The sequence below is a fragment of the Geotrypetes seraphini genome, chromosome 2 (genome assembly GCF_902459505.1).
Source record: "Geotrypetes seraphini chromosome 2, aGeoSer1.1, whole genome shotgun sequence".
In the NCBI taxonomy this organism is placed as follows: domain Eukaryota; kingdom Metazoa; phylum Chordata; class Amphibia; order Gymnophiona; family Dermophiidae; genus Geotrypetes; species Geotrypetes seraphini.
The window spans coordinates 431,360,715-431,384,187 of NC_047085.1; the positions used below are offsets into that span (position 1 = coordinate 431,360,715).

Sequence of the window (23,473 nt, forward strand, 5' to 3'; positions counted from 1 at the left end):
ACTGAGGCTTGGTATAAATTTAAGCTTTTGTCTCTAACTTAAGGATTTCAAGGCGATAAAACCTATATATTTGACAAATCTGGTGTATTTATATTACCATACAAGATCATTTTGATCATCAAAACAAGCGGTATTTTTTTAATACATGATAGAAAATTCAAAGACAATGTATAATTTGTCTTGGCATAGTAAGCAAGTAATCAGAAATGCGTTCAGCTGTTTGCACATATACTATAGTTACTGCACTTTCTCAAATGCTCTGTGATTATTTCCTACCAGGTAGATTGAAACGTCTTTCAACCTGCTTACTTTATCTAGCTATCTCCTAGAAACTGCTGTAGAAATGTGCTTATGGCTGTATTGGTGAAGGCAAAGTGTGTGTTGGCGGGGTCGCAGGAGGAGTGGAGAGAGCCAAAGAATATGAATGGAGCACTGCGTGTGAAAGAAACATTGGGGCGGGAAGTAGGCAGGACGCACGTTGTCTCGCTGCAGTACTGAGAGGTAAAGGTGTGCAAGGGTGCGTTGCGTTGATAGAACGGAAACATGCGCAGAAACAGAGCCGGTAGCGGATAGCGCGCGGCGGCGGCTGCTCTCACCTCTCAGCGCGTGGTGCATGCCCCCGATGCCACTGTATAGTTCCAGCACGCGAAGACAGCGCTCCATTCTATCCGGGCCCCACTTCAGGTAGCTGCCGGCCTGAGCTCACGTCACACCCGCACGGCTGCAACATCGTCCAGAGCACATTCGTTCCGCCCCTTCAAGGAGAGCGTGGCTACTCCCTGATTCCAGTGGCTCCGGCAAGGAGGGAGGGGTGCTTTCTGTTCTGATGGATTGTATTTATTGTGTTTTGCTTATTGAGTGCTGCTACCTGTGCTAAAGTAACTGATGCTCCCTACAGCTAACAAAAAAACCCCCACAATTTTATATTCCACAGATGCCAAGTCTAACTCATTAGGAGTATGTCACACTCATTTGAAAGATTTCTCTCTCACACATTCTTTGAGCCACATTTCTCAGTCATCAAAGTTCAGATATCAATGCACACTGGTCGTGATCAGAAGGAAGTAAACCAGTAGGAAGTGTGAAACTCCTGAAAAAAGCTTTTGCTGGAAAAGCAGTGGTATGGGATTTTCCAGGTGATCACTAAAGGGAAGATTCTCAAAACTTTGGGTCTTTTCCAGATAAGCCCCACCACTAATGCAAAAAGTGCACGGGCGAAAACTTAAGCCACGCCACCTTATAAATTATTAAACTATTGAAGCCCCCCCCCCCCCCCCCTTGTATATCACTTTCCCCAAATATTCACTTAGCATGGTGTTAACTAAAACTGTGGCGGGGGTTAACTTTTTGGCGGGGCTTATCTGGAAAAGATTCAAAACTTTAACATAGTCGCTAAACTGGCTCCTGCAGGTTTAGCGTTCATGTATTTTTGCAGCGGATTATCCTAAACAGCTTACTGTGGTCTTTTCCGAGCTTCCTAGCAGTTTCTGACTCTGCATGCAAATGTATTACAATGAGGTCATTAATATTTAAATGAGCACTCTAGGCAATTCTCTATTTTTGCTGAGTGATTTCCTAACCTCGCTGTCCTACATTTCCTAAATGCTTGATATAAACGTTTCCAAGTTTATTTGTGTTTGATATACCACCCATCAGCATAGTCATCTGAGTGGTTCACAATCAATTTACTCTTAAGTAAGAACATAAGAATAGCCTTACTGGATCAGACCAATGGTCCATCTAGCTCAGTATCCTGTCTTCACTGAAGTCAATCCAGACCACAAGTACCTGGCAAAATCCCAAATAGTAATCCCCTAGAAACACTCTACACTTACGCCGACGATATCCTGGTCCTCATCGAGACCGACGCGAACCTCACCAATCTCGCAGCTAACATTTCTTCTTGCATAACCAAACTTCAATCCTGGACTCACACTGTACAAATGAAATTGAACGAGTCCAAAACTAAACTACTTTGGCTCGGCCCTAAACTTGATCAATTACCCACTTCCATCCCACTGCCCACAGGCTCCTCTCTACAGCTGGAATTCTCTAGCAAAGTTCTGGGCATCACCATAGATTCATCATTATCCTTCAACGACCACCTCAACTCCCTGATAAAAAAATGCTTTTGCAGCCTTCATATGCTGAGGAAAGTGAGATCCTGCTTCCACCAAAAACACTTTGCCGTCCTCGTACAATCCATTATCCTCTCCAGATTGGATTATTGCAATTCCATTTACCTAAGCTTAACAAAGAAAAGCCTCCACAGACTCCAACTAATCCAGAACACCGCGGCCAAACTTATCTTCTCAAAAAGTAAATTTGACCATGTCACACCGCTCCTATCCAAACTCCACTGGCTTCCCGTTATTTCCAAGGTCTACTTTAAATGTGCCTGCCTAACCTTCAAGATCCTCCACGGTATCCTTCCTCCTTTTATCCCTCTATCCTGGAATTCCTCAAATCCAACCTCCTCTAGATCCACTCAAAAATTAAAACTATCCTACCCCTCCTTAAAAGGCATCTCCCTTGTTGGTAAACTTGGCTCTTCCCTCCCTTTCAGAATCACTCAGCTCTGGAACAGTCTCCCTTCCCCTCTCCGCAATTTGAGCCCCCTTCTACCATTCCGTAAGCATCTGAAGACCTGGCTCTTCTCCAGAACGTAACCCCGTCCCGCTCCTGGCACTCTCACACCAACCTCTCTTCTCTCATACTTATATAATTCCACTGGAGTTCCGTTCCTTCCCTAACCATGTAAACCGTGTCGAGCTCCATCTGCGGAGATGATGCGGTATATAAACCCAAGATTTAGATTAGATTAGATTAGCAGCATTCCATGCCACCTATCCAGGGCAATTAGACAAAAATAGGGCAAAAAAGACTTTCTAAACCGCTGAGAGTAGAGTGATTAGAAGGATATCCAAAATGCAATAAAGTAATCACTCACTGAAGCTCACAATAGCATGGTTTCAACTGTATACAACTGTTAGTGAATTAAATGCTCAGAGAAATGGAGGTGATAACAGGGGGGGAAACCCAACAATACCACCTCACCACCCAATCATCGCATGTTCAAAAACTTGTTGTCAGTTGTGCAACTATTTGAGATATTTTCGTTCGTGCTCTAAGGCTACACTTTTCGCTCTTAGAAGCTTTATATTATAAATCAGAACAGCAAACTTATCTTATAGCTTGCAGGTTCCAACGCGACATGTTTCATTCCTGCCTCAGGGAACCAACAAAATGTGTATTTTCTCAATGTATGGGCGAGATAGACTCTGAAATGTAAGAATTTAAAAATTAATGCTTTATTTATTTCTGAGCTGGCACGTAAATCTTAGAACTATGAGAAGTTCTGAGTGGTGGCGCTGAGGGCCTGATAAGACTGGATAAAGGTTGCTAGTTTAGCCAGGGACGGACGAAACGGCAACGGACAAGGGGCAAAACGCGGACAATACCCTCTCGACAGTGATCAATCTTTCAACCATGACTCTCACAAATTCACAACTGGAAATCCTAGAGAAGGGATTGGGATTTGTTAAGACCCATCCACCGGATTTTTTCAAATTACACGCAGCATTTAACGCATTTGTAAGGAAGATGCAGTTAAAAGTTTTTTTTGGAGAGAAATATGAGCAAGAATTTCAACCCACTGAGGAGGAACAAACGGAAGATCAACTCCCACCATGTAGGGATTCTATCCCAATATGCAAGACAAAATCATTTTGGGTTCCCCCGGGTCCTATGGACCCTTTGGTTCATACTTTTCGAGAGTTGGTTACTACAGAATTGAAACACCTTCAAAAGACCTGGCAAAACACGGGACCTTATAACACCACAAGAGCCCAAGAGAAGGGTTTTCAAGAACTGTTGAGTAATAAAGATATCATCATTACAAAGGCCGATAAAGGCGGCACCACTGTAATTCTGGACAGGAAAAATTATGAGCAAGAAGCAGACCGCCAACTTGCAGATATCTGCGCTTATAAACTTTTACAGGGGGACCCTACTACACTTTTGGGCCAACAAATTCTTGAATTTTTGAATGATTACCGAGAGCGAGGTATCATCACCAAGAAGGAATACACTTTTTTGTTTGAAAAAAACCCCAGGATCCCATGTATCTCATTCGTTCCTAAAATTCACAAGACTCTTGTGAATCCACCGGGGAGACCTATTGTTAACACCCGGTCCTCCATTTTGGAACCTCTCTCCAAACTGGTTGATTTTTTCCTTAGAGAGGAAGTACCTAAGATAAAATCATACATAAAGGACTCATCCCATTTTTTGAGAATTCTGAATGGACATCAAAGTAATTTGACAGATATATGGCTGGTGACATTGGATGTCGTGTCACTATATACACAGATCCCCCAGGAAGAAGCTTTGATCGTCATTAGGGAGTCCCTTCATAAGAGGGAGGCCCACCGCATTCCAACCGAATTCTTGATGCAGCTAGCGAAGTGGGTTATCAACAACAACTACTTCAAATACCAACATTTATTTTATCAACAAATACAGGGGGTGGCTATGGGCGCAACCCTCGCTCCCTCTGTAGCTGCTCTATACATGGCCAGATTTGAGGAAACTTGGGTTTATACTTCACCATGGATGCCCTATATCCAACTTTGGGGCAGATTTTTAGATGATATTTTTTTCATCTGGCACAGCACTATACAAGAATTACACTCCTTTGTAGAATTTTTGAATTCGGCTGATCCGAACATAAAATTCACAATGACCTGCCATAAGACCAAAATAGATTTTTTGGACATCACTGTACAAATACAAGGGGATAAAATCAACACGTCCCTATATAGAAAACCAGTTACCCGCAATACCATTTTACACTTTAGCAGCTTTCATCCATTTAAACTTAGATTTAATTTGCCTGTGGGTCAGTTTCTGCGATTACGCAGACTTTGTTCTACAGTAGAAGAATACAAGCAACAAGCTAATGAATTAAAGCAACGCCTACTTTATAGGGGTTATCCAGCACGATCCATTAAACAAGCATTTAACAGGGGCAAATTTGCACAGAGGGAGCTTTTGCTGCAAGAATCATCTATCACACAGGATGAAGAAGATAACCTTATCTGTGTTCTTCCTTATTCTAGAGTGGTACAAATGGTAGTGCAAATATTTAGAAAATACTGGTTCATTGTCCAACCTCATTCAGTTTTGTGTTCTTTTCCTAGGATAGCATACACTCGAGGGAATACATTAGGTCAACAATTTAACTTTCAGAAGTACGGCATTCGCCCGGACAGAGAGGGGGAGGAGGGAAATCATGGCATATGTGGTAGATGTCAATGGTGCCCCTTAGCCATTCAGGGAAAATCATGGCAAGTCCCGGGTCGCCCAGATATTTTGAAGGCTCAACACATCACCAACTGCGATTCGGAGGGGGTGATTTATGTCATAGTATGCCCGTGCGGACTTATATATGTCGGACGCACAAGTAGGAAAATTAAGACCAGGTTAACAGAACACAAATCACGAATTGTTAACAAGATCATGCAGGCTCCTTTGGTCGAGCATTGTTTGAGATTCAACCATACAGTGACAGAGTTGAGATGGCGGGTCATTAAGAAAGTAACGGGGCGGGATGGACGGGGGGATTCTTTTAAGCTAAATGAATTTGAGCAAAGATACATTTTTTCTTTGGACACGGTCGAACCCCACGGACTAAACATCGGGATAGAGTGGGGCACGGTATAATCTTGTGAGGACCAATAGAATGCAGGGGGCGGAGTTTTGTATTACAGCGAGTGAGGATTTAAATTTCACCCCGAGGACGCCGGCGCCATCTTTTCTCACGAATGTAGTGGAGTCGGATGGCAGCGGCACCCTCGGTGAGCACACTACTAAACTTTACGATTGTTGTTAAATGAATTATAGATTGGAGGGAGCAGTTCACACAACTGTATGTGACTACTTTTCTCTTTTTATATCCTGCAGGGAGACCCTTGATAAAACACAATTCTGTGAAACATGTCGGGTCTGACTCCCTGGGTCTAACGCCGAGATAAGTATTAAGTACTTTTAGAATTATGACATTCATAAATTGAAGAGCCTTCTAATATTTATTTCTTAAAACTTCTTAAAGTCTAAAGTTTAACGACTGAAAAATTACTAAAAAACTATTAAAATTATTAAAAAACTATTAAAAAATATAAATAAACATAATGACATAAACCCGACAGCCAATGATGAGGCACCCACAGTAAATCTCCCGCTCTTTAAATTTAATTTTGCGGTGGAGTGGTGGGGCTGAGGCGTCAGGTTTGTTAAAACCAATATAATCTGGACATTTTTTCTTAAAATATATCCAGGCAGGCATGCACTTCTATTAAAATAACACAAAAAACAAAACCTGTGAACTTGTTAAAATCGCAGAAGTGGCAATCCAGCTAATGCCAATCTTTTGGCATTGGAAATGATGCCAACAAAATTCTTTTGGTTTTTCAAGCCATAACATACTCATACAGGGTACAGCCAATCATTTTCTGAGCTGTTATCAGATTATTAGGCAGTCCATTGATAATAGAAAGATATAAGATGGACATCTCCAGCTGCAAAGGGACGTCTAGACTTTCATCAGATCTATCAACTCATCATAGAGCTGAGCCCTCTGGAGTGAGCACTGCCTTTGAGAAGACAAACATCTGCTTCTTCGGTCCCCAAGAGAGACACTGTCAATACATGCAGGTTGTATGGTCAAATTCTGTGATTGCTTTCACTTAACAGGCAGTAGGCAGTTGCCTATAGGGAGTGTGCATTTTTCCAACTAATTTCTGATGTGTGAGTTTTCTTTTCCACAGAATTTTGATTCTCAACATTTCTTCCATGTCAATATTTAATTCCTATAAATAGGCATTTACTAATATTATATACATGAAACATATTATTTGCTTTTATTAGTTGTTGTTGTTTTTTTTTAATCATTTATCAGTACATACAGTATACAGAAGTTGAACTGAGAAAGCTGTTTGGACATAGTATTTATTTCCATTACATTTATAGCATCTGCTTCTTATCCTACCACACCTGTGGTGAATTACTGATATAAATTACATTATACAGTACCAACCTTTTACTCAAGCATTTAATGTGTCTCCATCAATACCAGACGGACTCTATGCATCTATTGATCTGACAAGCAGAATTAATACCAGGATGTCTAGTGACAGAAATAATATTTCTAAAGGGAGGATCAAATAGCATCCACAAAAATACAATTCCAAAAACTTTAATAACATCATGGTAGTAGAACAGAAGGACAACAAAAGAGAAGCATATGGAATCAAAGAGCATCTCATGTTGAAACAACTCTAAGAGAAATTAAAATATCAATATAACATAGGTTGACTATAAGAAAATATTTGATAGCATCATACTCCCTTGTATAATAAATTGCCTTGCAATGGATTAAGTTTGTCAGTTCATGAAAATATGTCACACTACACTCCATCTGATCTAGAGAGGAATATGTCAGGATTCCCTGTACTCTTATTTTGTCTGATACTGGGCTACAGATTTAGTTGTATACCTAGAGCAGTGTAACTCAAACTGTGTGCCGGGGCACACTAGTGTGCCTCCTGAGATTCCTAGTGTGCCGTGGCACACTGAGGAGGAAGAGAGGCGCCTGCCAGCAGGCTGTCCGATTTGCCTAACGCCTGCATGTTTCCCCTTTCTGTCTAGCATCCTCCGGCTTCCAACCTGGCCTCCCGATCTCACCATTAAAGCTAATTACAGCAGTCTGCAGAGGATCGCCGGTAGGTAAAATGATTTTATTTTTAATATAGTGATTGAAATGTGTCAGTTTTGAGAATTTATATCTGCTGTGTATATTGTGTGTAAATGAATGGAAAAAATTGCATTACAATTAGTAAAGGGGATGGGATCTGGGGTAGAGCTTGGGTGGGCCTAGGGTTGGGGTACTCAGTTGATATTTGTTAGACTTAGAGGGTACTTAGCTTGAAGTAGTTGAGAAACACTGCTGTAGGCAATCAGCTGGCGCCAGTGCCTCTCCTTCTCTCCGGCCTTCTTCCCTGCTGGCACCCCCTACTGGTGTCTCAGGGCCCATCTGGAGGGCCTCTGCACATGCGGGGACGTCGACGTGATGATGTCATATATATGCGTGATATCATCACAGGAACATCCGCGCACTTCTGGGTGCCTCAAGCCATGGCCACTACCTTTAGTGTGCCCCAGCTTGAGAAAGTTTGAGAGACACTGACCTAAAGGTTCTTCTGTATTTACCTATAGAGAGCATCTCACCTACTATTAGAAGGTGGCTTGATGCTTTGCAGCTTCAGTGATTATTAGCAGATCAACTCCCAAGTAGTGTAGTCCTTGTAAAATGACATTAGGATGAAATTTGGCATGAACAAATGTGCGGTGTGGGAACGCTATCAAATGCTTTGCTGAAGTCCAAGTACACAATGTCCAGGGACTCCCCTATATCCAGCTTCCTTGTTACCCAGTCAAAGAAGCTGATCAGATTGGATTGGCAGGACCTTCCCTTTGTAAATCCATGTTGTTGGGGATCCCATAGATTTTCCTCATTCAGGATCATATCCAATTGGCATTTGATTAGAGTTTCCATAAGTTTGCTCACTATCGATGTGAGATTCACCGGTCTGTAGTTCGCAGCCTCCGTCCTGCATCCTTTTTTGTGGAGTGGAATGACCTTAGCTGTTTTCCAGTCCAATGGGACTCTTCCTGTACTTAGGGAAAGATTGAAGAGCGCGGATAACGGTTCTGCCAAGACGTCACTAAATTCCCTGTGCACCCTGGGGTGTAGTTTGTCTGGTCCCATAGCTTTGTTCACCTTGAGTTTTGATAGCTCATAGTAGACAATGCTCGGTGTAAACTCGAAATTTCGAAACGGATCTTCCGAGCTTTCCCTTGTCTGCAGCTGAGGGCCGGATCCCAACACCTCGCAAGTGAAGACTGAGCAGAAGTATTCATTTAAGATTTTGGCTTTATCGGAGTCTGATTCTACATAGTTCCCGTCGGGTTTCCTAAGTCGTACTATCCCATCTGTGTTTTTGTTTCTGTCACTAATATACCTGAAGAAGGATTTATCGCCCTTCTTGATGTTCTTCGCTAGATTCTCCTCCATTCAGAATTTGGCCTCTCTGACTGCTGTTTGACTGCTTTTGACTTGGCCAGATAATCTTCCCTGGATTCCTACTTCCCTGATTGTTTGTAGGAGATAAATGCTCTTTTCTTCTTTTTTATGAGGTCTGAGATCTTCGCAGAGAACCACTGTGGATTATTGTTTCTTTGCCGTTTACTTACTGATTTTATATAGCAGTTGGTTGCTTCGTGTATGGTTGTTTTCAGAGTTGACCATATTACCTCTACATTATCTGTTTCTGCTTGGTTTTGCAGTGCCTGATGGATGAAATCTCCCATGCTTTCGAAGTTTGTGTCTTTAAAGTTGAGGACCTTGGTTAATGTGTTTGATTTAGTGAAACCTTTCCTCAGGTTAAACCATACCATGTTGTGGTCACTGGAGGCCAACGTGTCGCTTAACGAGACCTCTGTGATGCTTTCTCCATTGGTAAGTATCAGGTCCAGTATCGCCTGATCCCTAGTGGGCTCTAATACCATTTGCCTGAGTCTTGCTCCCTTTATAGAGGTTAATAGCCTTCTGTTGCTGCTGGTCACAGAGGAAAGTTTGTTCCAATCCACATCAGGCATATTGAAGTCTCCTAACAATACTGTGTCCCCACGCAAAGTGATATTCTCTATGCCTTCGATTAATTCTATATCCAGGTCATGCTGTTGTCTTGGAGGTCTGTATACTATGCCAAGATACAGGCATTTGTCCTTCCCCCTGGCCAAATTCACCCAGAGGGATTCCCCGGTGTACCTGACATCTGCAATTTTGGTAACTTTAATGTCATCTTTAGTGTATAGTGCTACCCCTTCTCCCATTTTGCCCTCTCTGTCTCGACGAAGTAAGTTGTAACCCGGTATAGCCATATCCCACCCATGGGAGTCCGTGAACCAGGTCTCGGATATCGCCACCACATCCAGGTCGGCATTCCTCATTTCCGTCTCTAATTCCAGAATCTTGTTGCCCAAACTGTGGGCATTGACGTACATAGCCCTCCATACCTTATGTTTGCTACGTCTCTGTGGAGATATTCCCGCTTGAGCTAATTTGACTCCTTTAGTACTGTTTGCAATGTGTGTACTTACCCCAGACTCAGACGTGCAATGTGTACTTACCCCAGACTCAGAAATGCAATGTGTACTTACCTCAGACTCAGAAATGGATTGGCAGCTTACCTTGCCAGGTTGGTTACTTATGCCAGTACTTGAGTGGGTACCCTCCCCCAACTTACCTAGTTTAAAGCCCTATGAAGTAGGCGGGCTAGTCAGTGTCCAAAGAAGTTCTTTCCCCTTCTGGTCAGGTGTAGCCCGTCTAGTCCCTGTAGTCCTTGCAACGCCTCTCCATGGTTCAGGAACCCAAAGTTCATCTCCTTGCACCATCCGTGCAGCCAGTCGTTTGTCCTCTGGATACGATCTTCCCTTGCCCCTCACTGGGAGGATCGATGAGAAGACCACCTGTGCATCCATCCTCCTCAGCTTCTCACCCAGTGCTCCAAAATCCTCAGGTATGCTCTCCGGGGTGTTCCTGGCAGTGTTGTTTGTTCCGACATGGATGAGAAGCATGGGGTATTGGTCTTGGGGCTTGACGAGTCTATCTAGGCAGGCGGTTACATCCCGGATCCTGGCCCCTGGCAAACAGCAAACCTCTCTTGATTGCATATCTGGTCTGCAAATTGGTCCCTCGGTACCCCTCAGCAGGGAATCCCCAATGACTACCACTCTGCGCTTCTTTGGGGGGAGCTGTCCTGTTGTCTCCGGAACCGGAACCATCTGTTGGACAACTTCCTGTACCTCATTGTCAGGTCCTTCCTGTAACAGCTGGAATCTGTTCCTCAAGGTGATATGTGGGGTCAATGTAAAACTGCCTTGTATATGAGAGAAAGAGACAGAAGAAGAGGAAGGTCTTCTGTGTTTGCCTGTGGAGGAAGTTACCAGCTGCCAGGAGTCAGTGTTTCCAGCCTCTTCTTGTATCCCAATCGTTGGTTTCAAGGTTGCAGGTTTGGTCGTTTTGGGCGTCTCGAGGATGGTCTTGTCTGGTTCCTGTTCGGTGATCTGGGACAGCTCCTGGATGACTCCGTCGATGAAGGCCTCGTCTTCTCGGATGCTTCTTAAGCGCTTTACCTCCTCTCTCAGGCTCCTCAGCTCTTGCAAGATGCCTCCATCTAGTTGATCCATCTCTTCTGTCTGTGTAGAAACTGTAGTCATCTGCTTGGGGATGGCCTCGGTCTGTACAGAGACCTCTGTCCTCCGTCCTGGCTCTCCCTCTGTCTGCACGTGGACCGTGGCCACCCCCTGGATCCCTTCGGTGACTGGACTGCCTATCTTGATTGTAGTCTTGTTGCTTCTAGTTCTTCCTGCCATTTTCAAGTGGGTTTTTTTTTTTTACCAAGCACTTCATTGGCAGCAATTAGGGCAGCAATTATGGGCAGATTTGCCCTATGCCCTATTCTATAACATGTGCGCCTAAATCTCATAGTATGCAACTCCAAAGGTGCTATGGCCATCAAAGAGGCACATGTGGGTCAAGGGCATTCCCAGAAATTAGACATGATGTTATAGAATACATGCATTTACATGCCTAACTGCCATTAGTTGGCTGTGAATATTTACACCAGGTTTTTTAAGAGTTAAGTACTCATGCCCAAAGTTAGTCACAAAGGAGGAGATTCTGTTAATGACATCAAAAAGATATGCATCTATATTATAGGTGCCTATCTCCAGTCAATCACACTTAGATGCCTATCACAGAATCGTGCCTAACTTAAAACTTTTGTGCCTGTAATATAGACCATGGTTTTTAAAGGCCTACATTATAGGCACCTAAGTCCTTTAGAGAATCACACCTAGTGGTGCCTAAGTCCTTCTCTGTCCCTAAACTCATCTACTTTGGAGTTAGGCATCACTAGGCGACATGCGATAGGAGCCTATCTTTTGTAGAATTGCGCCTAAGAAGATAGGCACTTATCACCCAATTAATTTTTTTTTCAATTATGAACTTGTTAAAGCTCATAATTGAAGCCAATTTACTAATTAAGTTATGCACCTATTTATTTAGGTGCCTATCTTATAGAATTTTTCCCCCAAATTCACGCTAGGCTACTATTCTGTAAAGATCGCTTTTCATAAAGCACTCTTTCCGGAATACTGGCTTAGCACGGATCATCCTGGTGCCTAACTTTGAGTGCCATTTATTGAATTTTCTCCATACTATCCCTTCTGTTTCTGGTTTCTTCTCTGGAGGTAGGACCTGTAAAAATGTGCTTACTCAGTCCCTGCTCATATTCACAATCTGTTGATGCCACACCCAGAATCAGTCTTTGTAATGTTTTTGCAAAGAACTTTAGGAGAGGTGACGTGGAGAAAAAGGGGATAGACCATAAATGGTGATCTCTGGAGGCCATTAAAAATTGAATGGGGGCCCAAAAACGTGTGTTTGCCTCAGTACTTGGAGAAAGAAGCAACTGAATTTGCCAAGCAACAGAAGCAAAAATGCATTTGAGTATACAGTTACTTCAGCAACCGCATGTAGAGCAAAATCTGACACAGGAATGCTTAAGAAGTACAGTTAAATCAAAAGGCAAGCAGTCTATAATTGCAGCACAGGAAAGATGGCTCATAACCAATATAGAAAAAAAGAGTAAAACAGACAAATATAGAGTCTGTAAAACAGAACTGGAAATGGTTACACATCTCCTCTGTGTGTGTGTAATGTGCTGATAGTAGATCTGAATACAAAAATGCACAATGCTCCAACTACTAGAAAACTGTAAATATTATGATGTTAGAGCAGTGTATCACAAACTATGTGCCATGGCACACTAGTATGCCGCCTGAGATTTCAAGTGTGCCGCGAGACACCAGGGAGGAGAAGAGGTGCCAGCGCCAGCTGACTGCCTAAAGGACATGCCTCTCATGGCGAGAGGCACATCCTGTAGGCAGTCAGCCGCCATCAGCACCTCTCCTCCTTTCCATGCATCTTCTTTTGCAGCACCCCCCACTGGCAGCTCAGGGCCCCAGCTGGAGGGCCTCCGTGCCTGCATAGACATTGATGTTATGATGTCACATGTGCATGACATCATCACACTGACATCCACGCACTTCTGGATGCCTTCAAACTGCCGACACTGGTTTAGTATGCCGTGGCTCGCTAAATTGGCGAGACACTGTCCCCCTCTTTTACTAAGGTGCGCTTACCGATTAGCGCACGCTAATCGCTAACGCGTCCATTGACTAACATACATGCATTAGCATTTAGCGCTCGCTAAATCGATTAGCACGTGCTAATCGGTTAGCGCACCTTAGTAAAAGAGGGCCTGTGTTACAGTGTAAGAAAGACAGGTGGATCTAAGACCTGACAGAATTGCAGACACAGAAGTGATCAGCTATGACATTCCTATTCCAATCAATAAAAAGGTTGATGCAAAAAATAGACCTTGTGGTAAAGGAGAAAAACAAAACAACATCATTGCTGATACCAAGTAAAAACTCTCTACAGTTATGGAGAAAGAAGATCCTCAAGCACTCAGAGATCAAGAAAATGTGGATGAAATATTCAGGAAAGAGTCCAAATGGGTGCCACTGGCCTGAATAAAAAAACTTTCAAGCACACCTTGATATGTTGCCTGTATACGAGGAGCTGAATTTTATGATAGATTGGCACCTATTTGTCTTTATGAAATACTAGCGTATATGTTAGAAAGGGAATAGGATTTGATATACTGCCTTTCTGTGATTACAAAGTGGTTTACATGTTAAATAGAGGTACTTATTTATGGCAGCATTTTTATGAGGTTTAAGAAGATGTGGAAGTAGAAAACAGTACATATTGTGGGACCGGGATCCTGGCGAGGCCTAGTAGCTCCACAGAATCCTAGTCTTGGCGCGAGCGTAAAGGTGGTGTCTCCCATAAATTGCACACCAAAATGGCCTGGTTTGTCCAAATATTACACTTTTATTGAACATCAATGAAAGTTCCAAACAAAAAGGTCAACATTTGGCATCAATAAAAAAACCAAACATTCCAGTTTTCTCTGCTGCTTCTTTTCTCACACACGCAAGTTCTAATCCCAGCACCGGCTGTGCTTTCAGAGATAAGTTCAAAACAATAATAATACAAAATACAGTTCATCCTATATGCCACCTTCAAGGTAAGATAGAACAGTTCATGCCTCTGGTAATGGTTTAGGATATAAGGCTTTTAACAGTATTAAAGGCTCTAAAGCTGTTTGGAGTAACCTTGAACAGCAATTCCCCTTAGTAGGAGCAGAGAGGTCGGTTCTCCTACAGGTGTTGCCACTCTTTCCAATCATCTAAGCTCAAGGTAAATTCTGCAGCTTCCAGCACAGGTTCAAAACAGTGTATAAAAACACTTTCAAAACACAAAACACCAAAAAGGAAAAACCCTTCATAAAGGAAAAGAAAATTCAGGCTTTCCAAACCTACTCCCATTCCATGGGGTGCTCTTCCCCATGAGACATAACATTGTTCTCCAGCCAGTCCATATCACAAACCTCAGACTGTGCTTCAGGGTTTTCCATTTCCCAATCCTGGTGAGAACCTTCCTGTGCTGGCCATAAGTTAGCTGCTCTAGCTGACTTCCTTCTCAGCTTTTCCTCAGCTTCCAGTCCCAGCTGCCTCTCCTCTCCTTCTGACAAGGGAAGCTCAGAAAAAGGGAGACTCGGCCAGCAACCACGCCCCCTAACAGCAGAGTCAGCTAAATTCTTAAAGAGCCCTGTCCTTCTAGTTCCTGCCTGAGCTCTGTGAACTTTTAAAGGGGCAGGCTCACTCTTGACATTGTGCACAGGATTTCCACTATACCCGGGATGTTTCTTCCACTTAGTCACTGGAACTTTAGTGATACTTACAGGAGCTTTTCCCTTGGCTTTATTAGGCCTAGCCGGATCCCTGTCACAATATACAGTTCTTATTGTATTGTTTTACCTTATTATGTTTTTTTTTAGGGGATCATCTCTAGGTGTAGACAGTATATAAATTTTTTAAATAAATACATTTATTTTTTTAGGTATCTATATACTGTCTATCAAGATTATCTAAGCAGTTTATAATCAAGTACTCAAGAATTTTCCCTCTCTGTCCTGGTGGGCTAACAATCTATCTAACATACCTGGAGCAATGGAGGACTGAGTGGCTTGTCAAGGATAACAAGGAGCAGTGCGGGATTTGAACCCACAACCTTAGGGTGCTGAGGCTGTAGCTCTAACCACTAGGCCACTCCTTCTTCCTAGTAAAAAATAAATAATGGAGTGTTCAGTGACTTGCCTAGAGCCACAAGCAGCTGCAATAGGAATAGAATCCAGTTCCCCTGGTTTTTAGGCTCTTGCACCAACCATTAGGCTTCTTCTCTATAGAACTTGCCTAAATGCTAATGCCACCAATGCTCGGCCTAAACTCCATCCCTCTGGAAAAGTACACACCATCATGTCATGGGATACCAGTTGGTATTTTTAAGGCATCATTCATGTGCCACAGGAATGACTTTATAAAATTACCTCCACTTAATCCTGTTGATTCCAGAAGGCTCTCTGTCAAAATTCAGGTATTAAAATGAGCAGATCAGATGTAAGGTTCATTTACATAAGAACATAAGAAGTTGCCTCCACTGGGTCAGACCAGAGGTCCATCCCGCCCAGCGGTCTGCTCCCGCGGCGGCCCATCAGGTCCGCGACCTGTGAAGTGGTTTCTGACCACTTCTATAACCTACCTCAAGTTCTATCTGTACCCCTCTATCCCCTTATCCTCCAGGAACCTATCCAAACCTTCCTTGAACCCCTGTACAGAGTTCTGGCTTATCACCTCCTCCGGAAGCTTGTTCCATGTGTCCACCACCCTCTGGGTAAAAAAGAACTTCCTAGCATTTGTTCTAAACCTGTCCCCTTTCAATTTCTCCGAGTGACCCCTAGTGCTTGTGGCTCCCCACAGTTTGAAGAATCTGTTCTTATTCACTTTCTCTATGCCCTTTAGGATTTTGAAGGTTTCTATCATGTCCCCTCTAAGTCTCCTCTTCTCCAGAGAGAACAGCCCCAGCGTTTTTAACCTGTCAGCGTATGAGAAATTTTCCATACCTTTTATTAGTTTAGTCTGCACTCCCTCGAGTACCGCCATGTCCTTTTTGTATCATAAAGTAATTGTATGGGCATTATTCTGTGTATAAAATTACCCCACACATAAAAGTACATGCAGTGATCAGAATGCACGTATTTTGCACACACAAATTTGGGTGCGCACACAATTTAATTGACGAATGAGCCAATTAGCTCTAATTGGATGTTAAGCAGTTATTGGTGCTAATTGTACTTAATTAAAATTTATGCATGTAAATTTAGGTATGGAATTCATGCCTGCATTTTACACATGGTTCCAAAAATGTGTCGTGGCAAAGGGAGGGTCATGGGTGGATCAAGGACATTCCTAATTTACGCAGGCAGGTAAAGAAAAAGAGGGGATCCACACCTAATTTAGGCTTGAGGACTTGCAACACATTTTAATTGGCATAAACAGCTATGCGGTTCCTGGCATTAAGAGTTATTCTATAAATGGTGACTAACTTTGAGCGCCATTTATAGAATAGCGCTGTTTTATTGTTGATGATTGTTTTAGGTACCATTTATATAATCTAGTCCAAAGGGCTAGATTCAGGAAATGGCACTGGAAAATAGGCACCGGGAAAAGTCCATGCTCCATGCAATTATATAAATAGCCCTTAGCCCTATGATCCAGCTGAAACCCTGTATAAATCCTGGTATGCCAGCTGGGCACACATCCCTCGTATTCTATAATACTGTGCCAAAATATTCAGAATGCCCCCAACCCGCCCATGTCCCTTCTACGGCCAGGCCCCCTTTGGGTTGCATGCTATCCTATATAATAAAACCCTAGCCGCGCATGCGCACTCTTATCTGCATGCTTCCATGATCCGTATGTCTGTGGCCATAGGAGTGAGCATGCGCGCTTAGGGTCCCCCCCCCCCCCCCGTAAGACAGTTTGTCTTCGTCAGCGGTGTCTTTGCCCCCTCCCCGGCACACCCAAACCCCTGTTCAGCCTCCCATCAAACACTCCCTTCCCGCGGTCTGGCTGGCTCCCTTAGTCCCTTGCCGCCGCCCCTCTTCCCTTCCCGCGGTCCCAATAAACGTCCTGATTCCAGCAGCGGCCGCAACACTCTAAATACACTGCTTTGCGGCCTTCTACTGCCTTGATTTGCTCTGCGGATCAGGCACAATTTTTGAACTGGCGCCTGGACATGGGCAACCAGTTAGAGCACAGGTGTCAAAGTCGGTCCTCGAGGGCCGGAATCCAGTCGGGTTTTCAGGATTTCCCCAATGAATATGCATGAGATCTATGTGCATGCACTGCTTTCAATGCATATTCATTGGGGAAATCCTGAAAACCCGACTGGATTACGGCCCTCGAGGAGGGACTTTGACACCCCTGGGTTAGAGAATTAGGAGGGTTAGGTGGGGGTTAGGCATCTGTCTGTTAGGGCAGATGCGATTCTATAAAGGATACCAGTGTGCGATTCTCAGCCACTTCTTAGGCGGCTGCTTAGACCGGCGACCTATGCAGAATTTCCCCCTACAGTCCACTGCACTAACCACTATGCTGTCTTTGACTCTGTACGATGTCTAAGTGGCCATTTTCTAAGAATGCTTCTAGAGACGCCCATATCCCTTGGTTTACTCCATTCAAAATTTGGTTGTTTCAGTTTGTAAAACGGATGTTCATGCTGGATGTTTCCAGAACATGGACATCCATCTCATGCATTTTTGAACAAACACACATGAGATGGATGTCTGTTTGGGATGTTCTGACTTGGATATCCCCCTCAGTCTAGAAATCAGGGGTGTCAAAGTCCCTCCTCGAGGGCCACAATCCAGTCGGGTTTTCAGGATTTCCCCAATGAATATGCATGAGATCTATTTGCATGCACTGCTTTCAATACATATTCATTGGGGAAATCCTGAAAACCCGACTGGATTGTGGCCCTCGAGGACCGACTTTGACACCTGTGGTCTAGATACATGATACTTTACATCAGTGCCCCCAAATAGTATATATATCATTGGTATAATATGGAAAAATCACCACTACCTGTTGCATAATTTTATACTTTTGATTGCTAGTGAAGATGTGATTATCCTAGAATGCATCTGGTGAGGGGAAACAGAGCCAGTGTTGAGAATGTGAATTTTAATGAGTTGCAGTCAAACTGTTAAATAGGAAGGAGAGACAAGTGTGACTAAACTTGTTCCTGAAATGATCTGGTGCATATTTGTGTTTAATTGCTGCGTGGTGCTGAAAGCAGAGCTCATACGCTAGTCTGGACCTAAGCAACAGGTAATATTGATTTTTTCATAGTGCACTTGACAGATCTGATGTTACACTACTGGTAAGCACTGATATAAAAGCCCTGTAAAATGCACCAGGGAAGCCATGTGGAGCTAGTGATGTATCATTTTACAAAGCTGGGATCATAATATAAACACTTTTTTACACTAGATATTAATTGTAGCAACCTATCCCTTAGTTTGCATAATCTCTAACTTTTTGAAATGCCATGTGTGGTTTTATTTTGTTAGTTCCCCCTATGTCTCCCTATAAATATTTCATCATTATATAATGTAACATGATAATTAAGCTAAATGCTAATAAAACAAAAAAATGATCTGTCTAGGGACTTTGACAACACACAAAGAAAGGGAATTCTAGGTACACAACAAACCAACTGTCACCCAATAAAGACTGTAGACGCTTGAAGAGCTGGAACATATATTCCTTTATTTCAGAAGAAAGAGACCCGACAAAAGAAAAAGAAAAATTGTATGATTGCTCAAAAGACCGCTGAAGCAGACTAAGAGCAGAAACACTGACAATGTCGTGTCTCTTTCTTCTGGAATAAAGGAATATATGTCCTAGCTCTTCAAGTGTTTACACACTTTATTGGGTGATATTTGGTTTGTTAGGGACTTTGATACCATCATATATAGATAATGCACTCCCTTTGAAAAATAAAACAACATTGTAGGTGTTTGGTATGGTATCTCATTTGATCCTATGCAGAATTTCGAGCATATGTTGCTCAATTGCCAAGCAGATTTCCTGGAAACTGAGGCAATTGCTCTGAATACAAAAATACTTCTCTATTACCAAGTTCAGTTTAATAGTCCACACCCTTACAATTAGCAAATTGGATTATTGTAAAGCTAAACGCCGAACCACCCATAGGAATAGAATGGGTAGCTCAGCATTTAACTTGCACTGCTTAGCAGGGTAGCTTGTTTAAAGGGGGGGGGGGTATGTTGATTGTCAAGAATGTTTTGTAGAAGACTGCAGACACTGAAGTTAGATTGATCTGTCAAGAAAACAAAAGGGAAAAAGCAACTCTGTTGTTGACACAACTGCATTGGTTTCCTATAGAAGCACAAATGCTGTTTAAATTATGTGTATATTAATATTCAGTATTATTCATAGTTCTGCACCTTTGCCATTCATATTAATTCTGTCATTTTCTTCCTCCAGGAAACATCTTCAAAGAAATGGTCAGTTAAAGCTAACTTGTCCATCTGCTGATGGTATTAGATGCAAATGTGCCCATTCTCTAAAAATTCCTTACAAATCTGCAAAAATTTGAAATATTTTGCCAACAGAAATTATGAATGGAAACAGTGAAGTATTTAAGCAACAGTTAAAAACTTTTCTACTGAAGCAGTATTTAAATGAATAAGGGCAATGTTCCCTCTAAGGACTGAGTTCATGTGAGCAAAAATTTTCCATTACAGGACACCAGCATAGCATACAGGTGGATGGGCCCAGAGTTTGGAAAATACTGAAGGGGAAATGATAAAACTGAGACCCACTGTGTCTACAGTTTGTTTCGTTCTGATTCAAACTTAAGAAGATAATACAACATGAATTAAGAAAGGTGCTAAATTTAGACCCCTGAAGGTGCTACCTACGAACGGTAAACAGCGATTCACCAAATTTCATTCAACAATATATGATCAAAAGGATGATAGTAATTTCTAACAAAAGAAAAAGCATCACCAAATACTAAGGCCCTCTTTAACTAAGGTGCGCTAACCGATTAACGCGTGCTAAATGCTAACGCATGCATGTTAGTCTATGGACGCGTTAGCATTTAGCACGCGCTAATCGGTTAGCGAACGTTAGTAAAAGAGGGGGGCAAGTCTTTTGACTTTTTTTTTTTTAACAAAATCATTTTATTTACTTTTATTTTCCAAATCCAGGCTCAAGGAGAGTTATAATGTAGATACAGCAATTATTTCTCTGCCAAGAGGGCTTACAATCTGAGTGTGGCATGCCTGATTGAAATGTGAGAGGGACATGATGGGCAGAGTTTAAAAAAAAATGGATAAAAATAACCTGTGATTTAAGGATGAAAAGTTCTGCTTATGAAAACAAGTGACAAATATTTGAGGGGCCAACCAAGGGTCTGAGCCCAACCAAGAAGAGGATGATGTGCAGCCATGAAACTTACAAGTTATTCCACACTTTTCTTGACACATTTCATTTCAATGAGATGAGATGAAACAAGCAGTGTCAAGAAAAGTGTGGAATAACTTGTAAGTTTCATGGCTGCACATCATCCTCTTCTTGGTTGGGCTCAGAACATTTCAGCGGTCCCTCATATAATGGACAATTAGTTTTGTAACTGGCTGGAAGTCAAGATGGAATTAAGAATTGAATGAAGTAATATGAGAGAAAAAAATGCACTGGAAAGCCACAAGAGAGATTGTTTTTAATGAGCTAGCAGGGTTACAATTGATTACAAAAATAATAAGAAAACACATATTGGTTCATTGATGGGGAGGATGTGTCATAACTTATAAACAGGGAATGTGCATCTTAAAATTATAAAACATGAAGAGCAATGTTTCATATTGAGACCAGATACCCCAAACTGTTGGAACCTTGTTTTAAGTTTGCCTGCTAATTTTTCTCTGTACTAATTGGCTCATGTGATATTTAGCTGCTAATCTTCAAGGTGGCAAGGGACAGGAAGGGGAGAGATTAAAGAGTGCTAGAGAAAGCTCTGGTTGAAGATGAGCTCTAAAATAGAATGGCTTGGAGACAGGAAGGGGGTGGAGAGCAGAAGGAGTACAGGCATAGGATGGTGGGGGGGGGGGCATGTAATATAGTAAATGATGGCAGATAAAACCATGGATATTCCATCCAGTCATCCCCACAAAGCAGAAAGGCCTAGATTCACTAACCTTCCAATCCGTGTCCGATCCGTGAGAGATTGGAGGCAGGCCAACCGATTCACCAACCATCTTCATACAAATGGGGATGATCGGAGGCACGCCCCCAACCGACTGCACGGATCGGATTGAGTCGGGGAGAGCCCTGACAGTAGTGACAGGAAAAGAATCCTCCTGTCACTGCTGTCAGGACTTCTGCTAGCTTTTCTTTTTTTTTAATGGGCCGCAAAATATCAGGCCTATAAAAAGAAAAAAAGAAAAAAAAGCCTCCCCCTACCTGACAAAGCGCCCCCGACACCCCAGCCACTCCATCCAACACTGGCATCACTGCCCACACGAATATGGCCCATCCCGGGCCTGACCCGGTCCAACCGGACATCCTTCCTGTCCCTGTACCCTCCCTGTCCCTGTACCAATCAATAGCCAATGAGGGACTTCTTTAGGCTCAATCTTAAGGAAGTCCCTGATTGGCTCAGACACCTCAGGCCCCTCCCAAGGGAGGATCCTGAGGCACCTGAGTCAATCAGGGCCTTAGGCTCCTCCCCATGCATCACATTATGCACCGGGGTGGGGCCTAAGGCCCACATTCACGTTGCATCATGGAGGAGGAGCAGGAGGACTTTGCGGTTCCTCATGCTCCCAAAGACAGTGCTGGAAGCCTAAGGAGCAGGAGGGACTGAGCACTCCTCCTGCTCCCAACTTTTAGGTACAGGGAGGGTGTCTGATCAGGCCAGACCAGGGGTGGGCCGGGCCGGGCCGGTCGGGGGGGGGTGGGGGTGGGTTGGCCAGGCCGGACGGTTGCAGTCATTTGGTGGCAGGAGGGAGTTGGCATCCTTCCTACCATATTCACATGGGTGGGGAGGGCAACGTCGGGTTGAGCGGCTGGTGGCAGGAGGGAGTGGGCATCCCTCCTGCCATTTGTGGGTCATGGGGGGGATCATGTTTGTCGGGGGGGGGAGCCCTCGGCCATTTTTTGACAGGTCTGCCTGTCTTTTTTTTTTTTTTATGGGGCAGATATTTTGTGTGTGTAACACACACAAAATATCTGTGCCATGAAAAAAAAAATGAAAAGCAGACAGACCTGTCAAAAAACACCCTCCCCCCCAAAAAAAATGGGAGATTTCTGGAGCAGGAGAGTCGGTAGGGACGTGTGCGACAGGTCCCCAGCAGTCGCTTCTTCTGTTGATCGGCCAGCAGTGGCGTACCTAGGGGGGGGCGTGGGGGGGGCGGGCCGCCCCGGGTACCAGCCCTAAGGGGGTGTTCCCGGCCTTGCCGTTCAGTCCCCCGCCACCCCCGAAGGACCGCTCGCCCCACTGACCTTCCTGCACCACCTGTGAAGCAGCCCGCAGCAGGATCGCGAAGTCAGCGTCAGCATCCCTGCGCTGCTTCCTGCGCCACGATCCCGCCCCTCCTCTGACGTCAGAGGAGGGGCGGGACCGTGGCGCAGGAAGCAGCGCAGGGATCGCTGACGCTGACTTCGCGATCCTGCTGCGGCTGTTCATAGGTGGTGCGGGGAGGCCAGGGGGGCGAGCGGTCCTTCGGGGTGGGTCGGGGCATCAGGCCTTCAGGGTGGGGCGGGCGGGCAGGCAAGCAGGCTTTCAAGGGGGAGGGGGGTGACAGGCAGGCAGGCAGGCCTTCAAGGGGGGACAGGCCTTCGGGGGGGGGTGCAGACCTTCAAGGGGTGCAGGCCTTCAAGGGGGGCAGGCAGGTCTTCAGGGGGGTGCAGGCCTTCGGGGGGGGGGTAGGCCTTTGGGGGGGTGCAGACCTTCAAGGGGGTGCAGGCCTTCAAGGGGGTGCAGGCCTTCAAGGGGGGAAAGGCAGGCAGGCCTTCAAGGGGGGGACAGGCCTACAAGGGGGGAGGGACAGGCCTACAAGGGGGGGGACAGGCCTACAAGGGGGGGGGGACAGGCCTTCAAGGGGGGGGTGCAGGCCTTCAAGGGGGGTGCAGGCCTTCAAGGGGGAGACAGGCCTTCAAGGGGGGGAAAGGCAGGCAGGCAGGCCTTAAAGGGGGGACAGGCCTACAAGGGGGGGACAGGCCTACAAGGGGGTGGGACAGGCCTTCGGGGGGGTGCAGACCTTCAAGGGAGTGCAGGCCTTCGGGG

The 23,473-nt window shown here is 44.2% G+C and overlaps 1 protein-coding gene and 1 long non-coding RNA gene across 5 annotated transcripts in view; one reads left to right on the top strand and one right to left on the bottom strand.

Annotated features, from left to right (window-relative positions):
* The window catches only part of TRDMT1 (tRNA aspartic acid methyltransferase 1), a 73,402-nt gene extending 58,650 nt beyond the window's left edge, over positions 1 to 14,752 (bottom strand). Inside the window, exon 1 of one of the 4 annotated variants that reach the window (XM_033931279.1) lies at positions 14,646 to 14,752. Coding sequence is in view for 1 of the 4 variants with exons in the window: in XM_033931277.1 (XP_033787168.1) it covers positions 597 to 663 (67 nt within the window). In the remaining 3 variants the exon portion in view is untranslated. Of the gene's footprint in view, positions 1 to 596; positions 810 to 14,645 lie in introns of those variants that run through there. The other 3 variants (XM_033931277.1, XM_033931278.1, XM_033931280.1) reach the window with 3 other exon arrangements.
* On the top strand, positions 352 to 20,183 carry LOC117354212. Its single transcript, XR_004538140.1, has 3 exons — positions 352 to 501; positions 7,708 to 7,781; positions 19,669 to 20,183. It is a non-coding gene; the product is annotated as an uncharacterized LOC117354212 (long non-coding RNA).
* The last annotated feature ends 3,290 nt before the right edge of the window (positions 20,184 to 23,473 follow it).